Source organism: Bos indicus x Bos taurus, chromosome 14 (genome assembly GCF_003369695.1).
Source record: "Bos indicus x Bos taurus breed Angus x Brahman F1 hybrid chromosome 14, Bos_hybrid_MaternalHap_v2.0, whole genome shotgun sequence".
In the NCBI taxonomy this organism is placed as follows: Eukaryota; Metazoa; Chordata; class Mammalia; order Artiodactyla; family Bovidae; genus Bos; species Bos indicus x Bos taurus.
This window is the reverse complement of record NC_040089.1, coordinates 26,291,594-26,304,529: the sequence shown is the minus strand read 5'-3', so window position 1 is coordinate 26,304,529 and position 12,936 is coordinate 26,291,594. Positions and strand designations below refer to the sequence as shown.

Sequence of the window (12,936 nt, the reverse complement as noted above, 5' to 3'; positions counted from 1 at the left end):
GCATGGTTTTATTTATTCACATCCTGGCTTCTTGTATAAAACTATTTGAGGTCTTTGTATTTCCAATGTTGAAAGCAGAGTACACGAAAATCCTTGATGTTACTGGTGCTCAGTAAATGTTTTAATAAATGCCATGGTTATTTCAGAGCTCTGTTGTCAAATGTGGTTTTCATCTGGGGGCAGAGGGGCTCGGATGACAGATGCAGTCTCTACATGACTTACATTCTATAATGCCAAGAGCCTTTGACATGGTCTCTTTACATTCTTTGCTTTATAGAATGACACATGAAATGCAGAGAATTTAAGTTACAGCCGCTTAATTGCAGCCATAACTCGAAAATAAGACAGAGGATATTTCTTGGAAAACCAAGAAACCAATGTCAATGAATCATGTTAATTGCTTCTGATCTTACATTAAATATAAAATATTTCAAAATGATGTATTTTTTTCTTTGATTCACATGACTGCTCCAGTGAGCCTTTCCCAACCTTTCACAGTGAATTGCTTTAAGTCGGCTTCTTTTTTTGGGGGGAAAAGAGTCATAACCACTCAAAGCTATAGTTTTTCCAGTAGTCATGTACAGATATGAGAGTTGGACGAAAAAGTAGGCTGAGCACCGAAGAACTGATACTTTCAAATTGTGATGTTGGAGAAGACTCTTGAGAGTCCCCTGGACTGCAAGGAGATCAAACCAGTCAATTCTAAAGGGAATCAACCCTAAATATTCATTGGAAGGACTATTCCTGAAGCTGAAGCTCCAGTACTTTGACCATGTTTTTTTGAAGAGCTAACTCATTGGAAAAGACCCTGATGCTGGGAAGGATTGAGGGCAGGAGGAGAAGGAGGTGACAGAGGATGAAATTGTTGGATGGCATCACGGACTTAATGGACTTGAGTTTGAACCAACTCCAGGAGGTGGTGAAGGACAGGGAAGACTAGCGTGCTGAAGCCCACGGGGTTGCAAAGGGTCAGACACAACGTAGCAACTGAACAGCAACACCAGCCACACTACAATGCCCTGCTCCTAAGAGGGCAGCCAAATCAAAGTAAACAAAAGGAGATAAGCATTCAAAGAGGAAATCATTCTGCTTTGGAAAAAATCTTTTCATAAATTGCACGGAAGTAATGCTTTTCTTTTTTTAACATTAAAATAATTGAAATATAGTTGATTTACGAGTGCCATTTCAGACTGAGGTTTCTGAACCCTAAGAACATATAAATAGCTTTTGGTATTAATATATTAGTAGATGAATTTGCTCTGAAATGTTCCAACACAGCCTCCTATTTCTCTTTTAATGATATCAGAAAGTATATAATTAAATTTAGGCAAACATAACAAGTAGGTGACAGAGATAGAAGTTCAGATAATTTATTTTCCATTTCTTGCTTTACGTGCTTTGTCGCTATTCTGTCTACACCTTGAATGTCCTTCTCTGAATAATAACACTGTAATATATTGACAATGACATCTTAAGCGCCGGCACACCTGAAAATAATATACACTAAATCTCAATTTATCTACAGATGGATGACTGCACCGTATAATTAGGAGTGGCTCTGGAGGGAGGAGGTGCTTTCTTTGCTGTTTTTCAGTTATTCAGAGCTCTCATTTTGTTATTCAGACATTTCACTTTGTCTTCTTTCTTTATTAAAATTCCAAATTTTAAAAATACTTATATTTATTTATTTAGCTGTGCCAGGTCTTCGTTGTGGCATGTGGGATCTAGTTCTCTGACAAGGGATTGAACCTGGGCACCCTCCGTTGGGAGTGTGGAGTCCTAGCCAGTGGACCACCAAGGGAAGTTGGTGGGAAACAGTTTGACTAAAGATGTAACTTTCAGTTCTTCCCTAAATCTAGACTCATCCCTCTTTTGGGCAGTGGTTTAGGGTGGAAGCTCCAGTTCTCCCTTCCCCTTTGTATCTGGTGATTCATATTTGTCTTCATCTCCATCATCCCTATCTCTGATCTGTCTACCAGATGCCTGTCGGGGAGTGGGGGCAGATTTTGGGTAAGTGGCATGACAGTGAGGCCAGCATTCCAAGTGAGCGGAACAGAAGTGGAATGGGGAGGGTGTCATGAGGGATCAGGAGTCACACTTGATTTGAATACTTGAAGGATAGTTATAATAGGATGGGGAAGGATAGGGTTAGAGAAATTTAAGTCCTGTATGGGTAGGCTTCCCTGATAGCTCAGATCGTAAAGAATCTGCCTGTGATATAGGAGACCTGGGTTCGATCCTTGGGTTGGGAAGATCCCCTGGAGAAAGGAATGGCAACCCACTCTAGTTTTCTTGCCTGGAGAATCCCATGGACAGAGGACCCTGGCTGGCTACAGTCCATCGGGTCACAAAGAGTCGTACACAACTGAATAACTAACACTTTCACACTTACACTTTCATGGGTAGGAAATGAGGAAAGTAGATATTTTGAACAGAGAAATATGATGAGAGTGGTGTCAGAGACTGGTTGAACTTTTTAAAAAAATATTCACTTAAAATATTGTAATTTATTTATTTGGCTATGCCAATTGAGCTTTGAAATGCATTTGTGTTAGGGGTCAAGAGAGCCCTGGTGAGTTGAAGATAAAACAGTAGAGGTCCCCGGGCATTGGGAGCTCCATGGAGGAAACAGCAACAGGGACTGGATGTCAGTTTTGGAAATGCTCAGCTTGAGGAGACATGGAGCCATTGTAAAGGAAAACTGCATCAGGCATTGAAGGTAGAAGACGTGAACCTGTATGAATACAGGGCCGGGAGAGGAACATGTGAGTCATAATTGCCTTTTCAGTTTTTACTGCTTTTTCCATTCCTCACGATTTACTCTTTTGTACTTTAATGCTGGCATGTTATTTATGTTAATAATAAACCTCATTTATCTTGAAGATAGCTTTCTGTTAAGCTGCCATGAACTCTTCAAACTTATTTTTCTTGGTGACAAATAAATGATGATAAGGCTATGGCCTGTCACAGTTTCCTAACTTTGGACAAATTTATCCATTGCTGTGAGTTAAGTACATTAAGATGAACATTTCACAGATTCTAATGGCCTAGTGGCATCATCAAGGCAGGAAATTGGAATTTGTGAGCTCTTTAGCAGAAGAGCAGAGAGTTCCTCTAAAACAGTTAAATGAAGCTTTACAGTTTTTATCCTAGGTCAGATTTTTTAAATAGGAAGGGATGAGGGTCATGATGCTGAGAAAATAACAATAGGTTTTTGTTTGTCTTTTTTTTTTTTGGCTGTGCTGGCCCTTTCCTTGTGGACTTTCTCCAGTTGCAGCATGTGGGCCTCTTTTGTGGAGCATGAATTTAGTTGCATTTGGGATCTTAGTTCCCTGCCCAGGGATCAGACCTGTGTCCCTGCATTGGAAGGCGAGTTCTTAACCACTTGACCACCAGGGAAGTCCCTCAGTTGACTGATTTAAACCCTATCAGAGCTAAAAATATTGAATACCTTCATAGCTACATCTAGACTGGTACTTGACCAAGCAACTGGGCACCAGAGCCATGGTGTCACACAAAGTTAACCATCAGATACCCTTAACAGGGGCTTCCCAGGTGATCCTAGTGGTAAAAAGCACCAATGAAGGAGACATATAAGAGATACGGGTTCAGTCCCTGGGTTGGGAAGATCCCCTGGAGGAGGGCATAGCAACCCACTCCAGTATTCTTGCCTGGAGAATCCCATGGACAGAGGAGCCTGTCGGGCTGCAGTCCACAGGGTCACAAAGAGTCAGACACAATTGAAGCAACTTAGCACAAAGGATGCACCCTTAGAATAATTTTCTGTCGGAACTTTTGTTGTAGCCACCTAGCTTATCTTCCCACCTCCCATGCCAAATACTTCCATCTATCCCTATTCTGCTAAGAAGACCTTTGAAGGAAAGATATCAGCGTGGGGGAGTTTGGTTCTAAGCAGCATAAGTAATAATCATAGTCACTGCCATAATATATTGCTTTAACATTTCCCAAAGCACAGTTTTGATTAATCTTTAAACCTCTGTGCTATCTGAAGCCCTCTAACTTTTCAGCCCCATTACCCCCAAAGTGCTCTCAGTTCATCACAGGCACTGAAGCACAGTGACTTTGCTCTGTGAAACTGAACCAACACTAATATAAGGCAGAACAGAAGACGAATACTTACCAACCCTGGATACTCACTGGAAGGACTGATGCTGAAGCTGAAGCTCCAGTACTTTGGCCACCTGATGTGAAGAGCTGACTCATTGGAAAAGATGCTGATGCTGGACAAGATTGAGGGCAGGGGGAGCAGGGGGTGACAGAGGATGAGATGGCTGGATGGCATCACTGATTCAATGGATATGAACTTGGGCAAACTCTGGAAGATGGTAAGGGACAGAGAGGCCTGGCATGCTGCAGTTCATGGGGTCACAAAGAGTTGGATGCAACTGAGCAACTGAACAGCAACAAGAGGATAGGAATGAAGAAGGGGCCCTGGGAGATGATGAGTTGATGTGGGTAGTTCAAGATTTTCAGATCTGGAAAAACTTCATTAAGCTGGGGAGGAAGGAAAGGGGAAAATAGGCCGTGTTGGGGCTGAATTGGATCTTCTCTCCCCACCCTGCATCCCTCCATCCCTTGCCAACCAGTTCATGTGTTCAAGTCTTAGCTCCTGATATAGCAGAGTGTGATTGTATTTGCAGACAGGATCTCTACAGAGGTTATTAGACTAAAATGAGGTCATTGGGGCAGGCCCTAGTCCAGTGTAACTGGTGTCATTACACGAAGAGGGAATCTGGCCACAGACATGCACAGAAGAAAGACCATGTGAGGTCACAGGGGGAAGGTGGGTGTTTGCAAGACCAAGGAGAGAGGCTTCAGGAGAAACCAACCCTGCCCACACCGTGAGCTTGGACATCAAGCCTCCAGAACTCTGAGAAAATAGATTTCGTGGTTAAGCCACTTAGTCTGTGGTCCTATGTTATGGCAGCAAACTTATACAGGTTGGAGTGAGGCAGGGCTCAGGGAACACAGAGGGAGCTAAAGCCGAGAGGTGGCAAAAATGTAGAGTGTGTGATGGATGAGGACTGAGCATTTAAGTCAGCAGTAATAGTTAAACTGGTTTTCAGAATGCGCTGGAAATTTTCCTGGTACTTCAATTAACTATCTTCTAGTTTTGTGGAAAAGGGATCTCTGATTATGTTTTGTTTGGTCTTAATGAGGCAAAGCCATAAAGAGTCCACCTGCCAATGCAGGAGATGCTGGTTCAAACCCTGGTTGGGAAGATACTCTGGAGAAGGAAATGGTAACCTACTCCAGTATTCTTGCCTGGAAAATCCCATGGACAGAGGAGCCTGGTGGGCTATAGCCCATGGAGTCGCAAAGAATCAGACACAGCTGAGCAACGAAACAACAAGAGAAAGCACCTCCACGAGAAAAGAGTTTCTCATAAATCCCAGACCAGAGCTTTGTTTCTAAAGCTTGGGTTCCTTGTGGACTGTGAGGGAAGACTCTGTTTTGCTCCTTAACTACCATCCCGTCTCCAGTCATTATTTAAGATCCAGATGGTAGGATGAAAGCCAGGTGGCAGAGATTCTCTTGCTGTTTTCGTTCTCTGTTATTTTACCACTCACATGAAGGTCATAGCAATCTTCTGTTATCCTTTTTAGCTTGGATTGGTGAAAGTGCCAGCATTTCCCTTAATTTTTCTTTTCTTTCTTTCTCTTCCTTTCTTCTTTTTTCCATACTCTGCAGCTTGGAGTATCTTAGTTCCCTGACCAGGGATTGAGCCCACTCTTGGCAGTGAAAGTGTGGAGTTCTAACCACTGAACTGCTAGGAAGTTCCCTCTTTCTTTCTATAATAGATTGTATTTTTTTTTTAAGAACAGTTTTAGATTTACAGGAAAATTATGAAAATAGTACAGAAAATTCTATAAAATTGGGCTTCCCAGGTGGCGCTAGTAGTAAAAGAGTGACCATGCAGGAGACAGAAGAGATGCGGGTTCAGTACTTGGGTTGGAAAGATCCCCTGGCGAAAGAAATGACAGCCCACTCCAATATTCTTGCCTGGGACATCCCATGGACAGGGGAGTCTGGTGGGCTACAGTCCATGGGGTTGCAAAGAGTTGGGCACATGACTGAGCGACAGAAAGTTCATATCTAACTCAGATCCAGTTTCCCATGTTTTTAACATCTTGGTATGGCACATTGGTCGTAATTCGTTGTCCAGTCTTGATATGCTAAGTCCTTGTTTTATTGTTTCCTTCGTTTTCACCTAAAGTCCCTTTTCTGTTACAAGACCTCATCTGTAGCACCACATTACATTTACATTCTCCTGTTTCCCTGGATTCCTCTTGGCTGTGACATTTTCTCAGGCTATTTTTTTGTTTTTGATGACCTTGACAGTTTTGAGACATACTGGTCAGATATTTTGTAGAATATCCCTCTGTTAAGATTTGTCCGATGTTTTCTTCATGGTTACACTGGGGTTATGGGTTACTGGGAGGAAGAACATAGAGATAAAATGTCGTATTCATCATTCATGTCCAGGGTGCCTGTGTCAGCGCTATCTGATGACTTCTCATGTTGGTCTGCTCACCTGGCCCAGGTGGCATTGGCCATGTTTCTCCACTGTCAGGTATCCTGTACCATACTCTTTGAAATAAAATCACCATGAGCAGCACACACTCAAGGAGTGGGGACCCTCCATTTTTTAAACACAAAAACATGTGAAGTAGTTTTGGAGGAACGGGTGTGAGTGATGGGATGTTACTGAATTAGGAGGAGCGCCAAAGGAACAGAAAGGAAAACAGAAGAACTGAAAGCAGCCAACCTCAAAACATGCGTTTTTAGTTTGTTTCAGAAAAAAATACTCCTTACTGTTACCATAAGAAGTAAGAAAATCATTTATTTGAACTTTGTAATTTGTGAAATCAAGATAGATTTCAACCTTGGCCTTTTTTTCTTGTTGATTTTAATTATGGCAAACAGTTCTTATCTGTTCCACTGTACACTTATCTGTACCACTGGGACACCAAAGATACTGTTGCAGCCAGAAATGGAAAGATTAAGTTGGTCTGTCTTTCCTTATTAATTGAAGAGTTATAGAACATTGCTTTCTTAAAGGCAGTGCCTTGACAGTTACATTTACTGGGCAGTCCAAGTTCAGTGCAAAGAAACAGAGGAAAACAATAGAATAAGAAAGACTAGAGATCTCTTCAAGAAAATTAGAGATACCAAGGGAGCATTTCATGCAAAGATGAATACAATAAAGGATAGAAACAGTATGGACCTAACAGAAGCAGAATATATTAAGAAGAGGTAGCAAGAATACACAGAATAACTGTACAAAAAAGATCTTAATGACCCAGTAACCACAACTGTGTGATCACTCACCTAGAGCCAGACATCTTGGAGTGCAAAGTCAAGTGGGCCTTAGGAAGCATCACTATGAACAAAACTAGTGGAGGTGATGGAATTCCAGCTGAGCTATTTCAAATCCTAGAAGATGATGCTGTAAAAGTGCTTCACTCAATATGCCAACAAATTTGAAAAACTCAGCAGTGGCCACAGGACTGGAAAAGGTGTTTTAATTCCAATCCCAAAGAAAAGCAGTGCCAAAGAATGTTCAAACTACCACACAGTTGCACTCATTTCATATGCTAGCAAAGTAATGTTCAAAATTCTTCAAGCTAGGCTTCAATAGTATGTGAGCTGAGAACTTCCAGATGTTCAAGCTGGATTTAGAAAAGGATTTAGAAGCAGAGATCAAATTGCCAACATCCATTGGATCATAGAAAAAGCAAGACAATTCCAGAAAAAACATCTGCTTCATTGACTACGCTAAAGCCTTTGACTACATGGATCACAACAAACTGGAAAATTCTTAAAGTGATGGGAATACCAGACCATCTCACCTGCCTCCTGAGAAACTCAGATGCAGGTCAAGAAGCAACAGTTAGAACTGGACGTGGATCAACAGGCTGGTTCCAAATAGGAAAAGGAGTACGTCAAGGTTGTATATTGTCACCCTACTTATTTACCTTCTATGCAGAGTACATCATGCAAAATGCCAGGCTGGATGAAGCACATGCTGGAATCAAGATTGCCGGGAGAAATATCAATAACCTCAGATATGCAGAGGACACCACCCTTGTGGCAGAAAGCGAAGAAAAACTAAAGAGCCTCCTGATGAAGGTGAAAGAGGAGAGTGAAAAAGCTGGCTTAAAACTCAGCATTCAGAAAACTAAGATCATGGCATCTGGTTCCATCACTTCATGGCAAATAGATAAGGAAACAGTGGAAACAGTGACAGACTTTATTTTCTTGGGCTCCAAAATCACTGCAGATGGTGACTGCAGCCATGAAATTAAAAGACGCTTACTCCTTGGAAGGAAAGTTATGACCAACCTAGACAGCATATTCAAAAGCAGAGACATTACTTTGCCAACAAAGGTCCGTCTAGTCAAGGCTATGGTTTTTCCAGTGGTCATGTATGGATGTGAGAGTTGGACCATAAAGAAGACTGAGTGCCGAAGAATTGATGCTTTTGAACTGTGGTGTTGGAAAAGACTCTTGAGAATCCCTTGGACTGTGAGGAGATCCAACCAGTCCATCCTAAAGGAGATCAGTCCTGAGTGTTCATTGAAAGGACTGATGCTGAAGCTGAAGCTGCTATACTTTGGCCTGCTGTGTAGAGCTGACTCATTAGGAAAAACCCTGATTCTGGGGAAGATTGAGGGTGGGAGGAGAAGGGGACAACAGAGGATGAGTTGGTTGGATGGCATCACAGACTCGATGGAGAGTTTGAGCAAGCTCTGGGAGATGGTGAAGGACAGGGAAGCCTGGCGTGCTGCAGTCCATGGTGTTGTAGAGTCAGACACGACTGAGCGACTGAACAACAGCCAAGTTCATGAGAGCTTTTCATAGCCTGACCTGTCCTGGGTTCTTGTTTTTGTTGTTCAGTCACTAAATTGTGTCTGACTCTTTTCGACCCCATGGACTGCAACATATCTTTCTCCTCTGTCCTCCATTATCTCCCGGAGTCTGCTCAGATTCACGTCCATTGAGTCTGTGATGCTATCTAACCATCTCATCCTCTGCCGCTGCCATCTCCTGTTGCCTTCAGTCTTTGCCAACATCAGGGTCTTTTCCAATGAATGGACTCTTCACATCAAGTGGACAAGATATTGGAGCTTCACCTTCAGCATCAGTCCTTCCGATGAATATTCAGGGTTGAATTCCTTTAAGAATGACTGGTTTGATCTTGCAGTCCAAGAACTCTGAAGAGTCTTGTCCTGGTTTATTATTTCTATAAAATTATAGACAGAGGGTCTCATTACTTCCCTCTAGTGGTCAGCTTTATAATTTGAATTCTAGCTGGGAAAACAAGAGAAGCTTCAAATTTAGAGCGATCTTCCTTGATAATTTTCCTTCATATTTTAATATGGACGCTAAAAGGACAAGGTGTCTGAATTTTAGTGTGTCTTTTTGGATGAATTCTTAAATGAGGCAGTGTTTTCAGGAGGTAAGTAATTATAACTTGATTAAAATGTAAAGCGATGATTAGTATTCTCGGCAGAAGGTTTGCCTAACTACTGTTATACTGAGAACCTCAGCGGCCATTTGATTTTAACCAGGGAGTTGAATTTGGCTTCTTTTAAGTGTTTTATCAGCCCTGTAGAAGCAAGTGCGTATTCTAGATAAACCTGGAAACCACAGAGCTCTATAGGGCTAAGAGTGAGAGAGTCCTCTAGAGTATTGTTTGACATTCCTTCACAGATAAAATTTTATCTGCAGTGCAGGAAATGCCCTTTTTTAAAAAAGAGCTCCACATTGGCATTCATTACTTTACCATGCTTTAAAAAATGATGCAGTGCTTTTCATAGGATGCTATCTCTACATATTCTTAGAAAGTTGAACTAATTTACAGAATGTGAGACTGGCTTTGTGTCATTCTTGATGGAGATGGTGGGTGACACAGTCCTGGAGTGTATAGGTACTAATCCTTTCAATGAGTTCTTTGTGATCAGACCTGGAGTTTCATTTCAGGAAGAGCCAGAGGGGATGTCTCTAAGGAAGGCAACAAAATCAATTTGAAATCTGCAAGTCCCCTCAGATGTGCTCCTGATCAGGACAGAAGCAGAACTTGAGAGGCACTGAGCCCTGCTTCTGTTGAGAAGTAAGAAGGAAGGAATTCACACAGAGAACCAGGATTCAACCAGTCATCTCTTTGTATCTGTCTGTAATGCTGTTGTTGCATACCATACCATATGGATAGGGTCAAGGAGAAGTTGATATATCTTTGTTTTCCTAAACAGAAGTGCCTTTAGTAACGAGGTTGCCTCTCTGTCATTGCTCATCCAGCTCCACCTGATCCACTGGAACTCCACCTTGTTTGGCAGTATCGATGAGGCTGTGGGGAAGCCCCATGGAATCGCTATCATCGCTTTGTTTGTCCAGGTAAACGGTCTCCTGTTAAGATTACTACATTGTTCAGAGATGCTTCTTTTCTAATTCATTGTGCAGAAGGTTTTTTGTTCTCTCTCAGTTTTACTACTTAGAAGGGACATTAAGTGCTTATACAGAGAACATTGGTAGTTTAAAAATAGAAAACTTGGGGCTTCCCTGGTAACTCAATGGTAAAGCATTTGCTTCCCAATACAGGAGACATAGGTCAATCCCTGGTCCCGGAAGATCCCATCTGCCTCAGACCATCTAAGCCCGTGTGCCACAACTATTGAGGCTATGCTGTAGGGCCTGGGAACAGCAACTTTTGAGCCCATGTGCGGCAACTACTGAAGCCCGAGGGCCTTATAGCCTGTGCTCTGTAAGAGAAGCCATGCCACGGCAGTGAGAGGCCTGGGGACCACAGCTTGAAGGTAGCCCCCACTCAGAGTAACTAGCGAAATCTGTGCAAAGACCCAGCATGGCCAAAAATAAAGAAATAAAATTAAAAAAAAGAAAAAGAAACTGTGGTCTCTGTGGATCAAGTTCAGCCATATTCACTGGTAGAAAATGGTTCAGTGTGTTATCAGAAATTTTTTTCAGAATGGCATTCAGAGTCATTGGAGAAATGAATGAGAAAATGTCTCCTAAAGGCAGAGTTCATTTCATTAATGAAAAAGAGTTTCAGGAAATGTTTTTGGACCCTGCCTCACTGCAAAATCTAAGAAAAGTCCATAGTATAATCGTGCAGTAGATTCCTTTAGCTATTTGTTATGAGTAATTTTTTTTCTAAGATGATTGGAAGAGCCTTGTAGAAAAACATGGATGAAATAAGACTGACAAAAACCTTGGTGGATAAAGAGTTTAGATATGAACTCTTTGTTGGGCAAAGAACATTATATGCATTGAGTGAAATATACTCCTGGAGGAGGAAATGACAACCCACTCCAGTATCCTTGTCTGGAGAATCCCATAGATAGAGGAGCCTGGTGGGCTACAGTCCATGGGGTCGCAAAGAGTTGGACACAACTGAACATCTAACATACTTACAGTAAAATGTACAAATTGGACCGTATGCTTTCAAAGGTAAGATTTTAGTTTTTCAGGTGACTCTTTTAAACTTTGTCGTATCGTCTTCTTGATGCAATAAAAGATTTAGAGCTGAAAGAGACCCTGGAGGGGGTTCCCAGGTGGCTCAGTGGTAAAGAATCCTCCTGCCAATGCAGGGCGTGAAGGAAGATCCATATTATCTATGTGACGATGCCTTTCTCAGGAAAGAGCAATATCACAGAAACTGAGCACAGATGTTCACGGAGGAAAGAAGGGCTGATCCTGAGTGTCAGCCAAGGCAGAGAGGAAAGGACCACATCTGGGCCTTGCACTTAGGTCAGAGGCTGGGAAAGCGGAGGGGAGGGTCCAGGCAGTGAGGATGGACTTGGCTTTCAAGAAACTTGACTCAAAGACAGAAGGGGTGATAACTAGCGATGAGGTGCCCAGCTAGGTTCAGTTTGTTTCGTTTTGAGATCCAGGGTGGGCCTGTGTTTTTATTCTGAGCAAAAAGAGCTGGTGCAGGACTTCCCTGGTGGTCCAGTGACTGAGACTCTGCACTCCCAGTGCAGGGGGTCCGAGTTTGATCCCAGGTTGGGCAACTAGATGCCGCATGCTGCAATTGAGAGTTTGCTTCCTGAAAAAAAAAAGATCCCTCATGCCACAGTGAAGATTGAAGATCCTTCCTATCCCAACTAAGACCCAGTGTAGACAAATAAATAATTACATAAAAAAAAAAAAAAAAACTAGTGCAGATATAGTTTGAAAATACTGCAGGAAAGGAGATGATTGATGTAGAAGAGCCCCAGAGGAAGTGGGGGGTGTCAGATGAGAGTTATATGGATGCACTGACCCTGGACAGGAAGGGCCCACCCTTTCTCCAAAACAGAGGGCTAGGAGGAAAGGGTGGGCACCAATGGCAAGCACGTTTAGGTGAAGAAAGACAGGAAATTAGGGGAGTTCATGCCTGATGACCTGTATTATCTCCCAGACACGCACAGCAAAATTATTTATAGAGCAGAGGAAATGTGGGTGTGGGATTGAGTTTTGAAATAGCTCAGGAGGTGAATGACAACAGACTTGACTGTCAGGGTGGGAGACCGACTTGAAATTGAACATCACAGATAGTCTAGGACAGCGGACAGTGGGCTAGTCTCTTCATCCACTGTGAGGTGCAGAGAATTCTAGCAAATTAATTGTGGCATCGATGGGTTGCAGAGCAGTTGATTTAGGAGGGCAGAGGGACTAGAGGATGGAGAGATGTCTTCCAGGGTAGGCAGGAAAGGAAAGAGACAGAGCCAAGAGGGACCCCAGGGCTTGACTCCTTGTGATCAGTGAATAGGAAGAAAGAGAAGAGAGGAGAGGGATGGATGGGTGGGCAGGTACGGTCAGAGGGGATGGTCTGTGGAGTTGTGGGTGTCAGAGTGGAAACAAATCCAGGGCACATTCTCAGGATTGGTTGACAGAGGTGGGATGGAGCTGAGG

The 12,936-nt window shown here is 42.6% G+C and overlaps 1 protein-coding gene across 2 annotated transcripts in view; it reads left to right on the top strand.

The window, feature by feature from the left end:
- Nucleotides 1-12,936, top strand: part of CA8 (carbonic anhydrase 8) — an 84,393-nt gene that overhangs the window by 37,073 nt on the left and 34,384 nt on the right. For both annotated transcript variants that reach the window (XM_027561038.1, XM_027561037.1), the window contains exon 4: nucleotides 10,324-10,419. In XM_027561038.1, coding sequence (XP_027416839.1) covers nucleotides 10,324-10,419 — 96 coding nt within the window. The remainder of the gene's footprint in view (nucleotides 1-10,323; nucleotides 10,420-12,936) is intronic.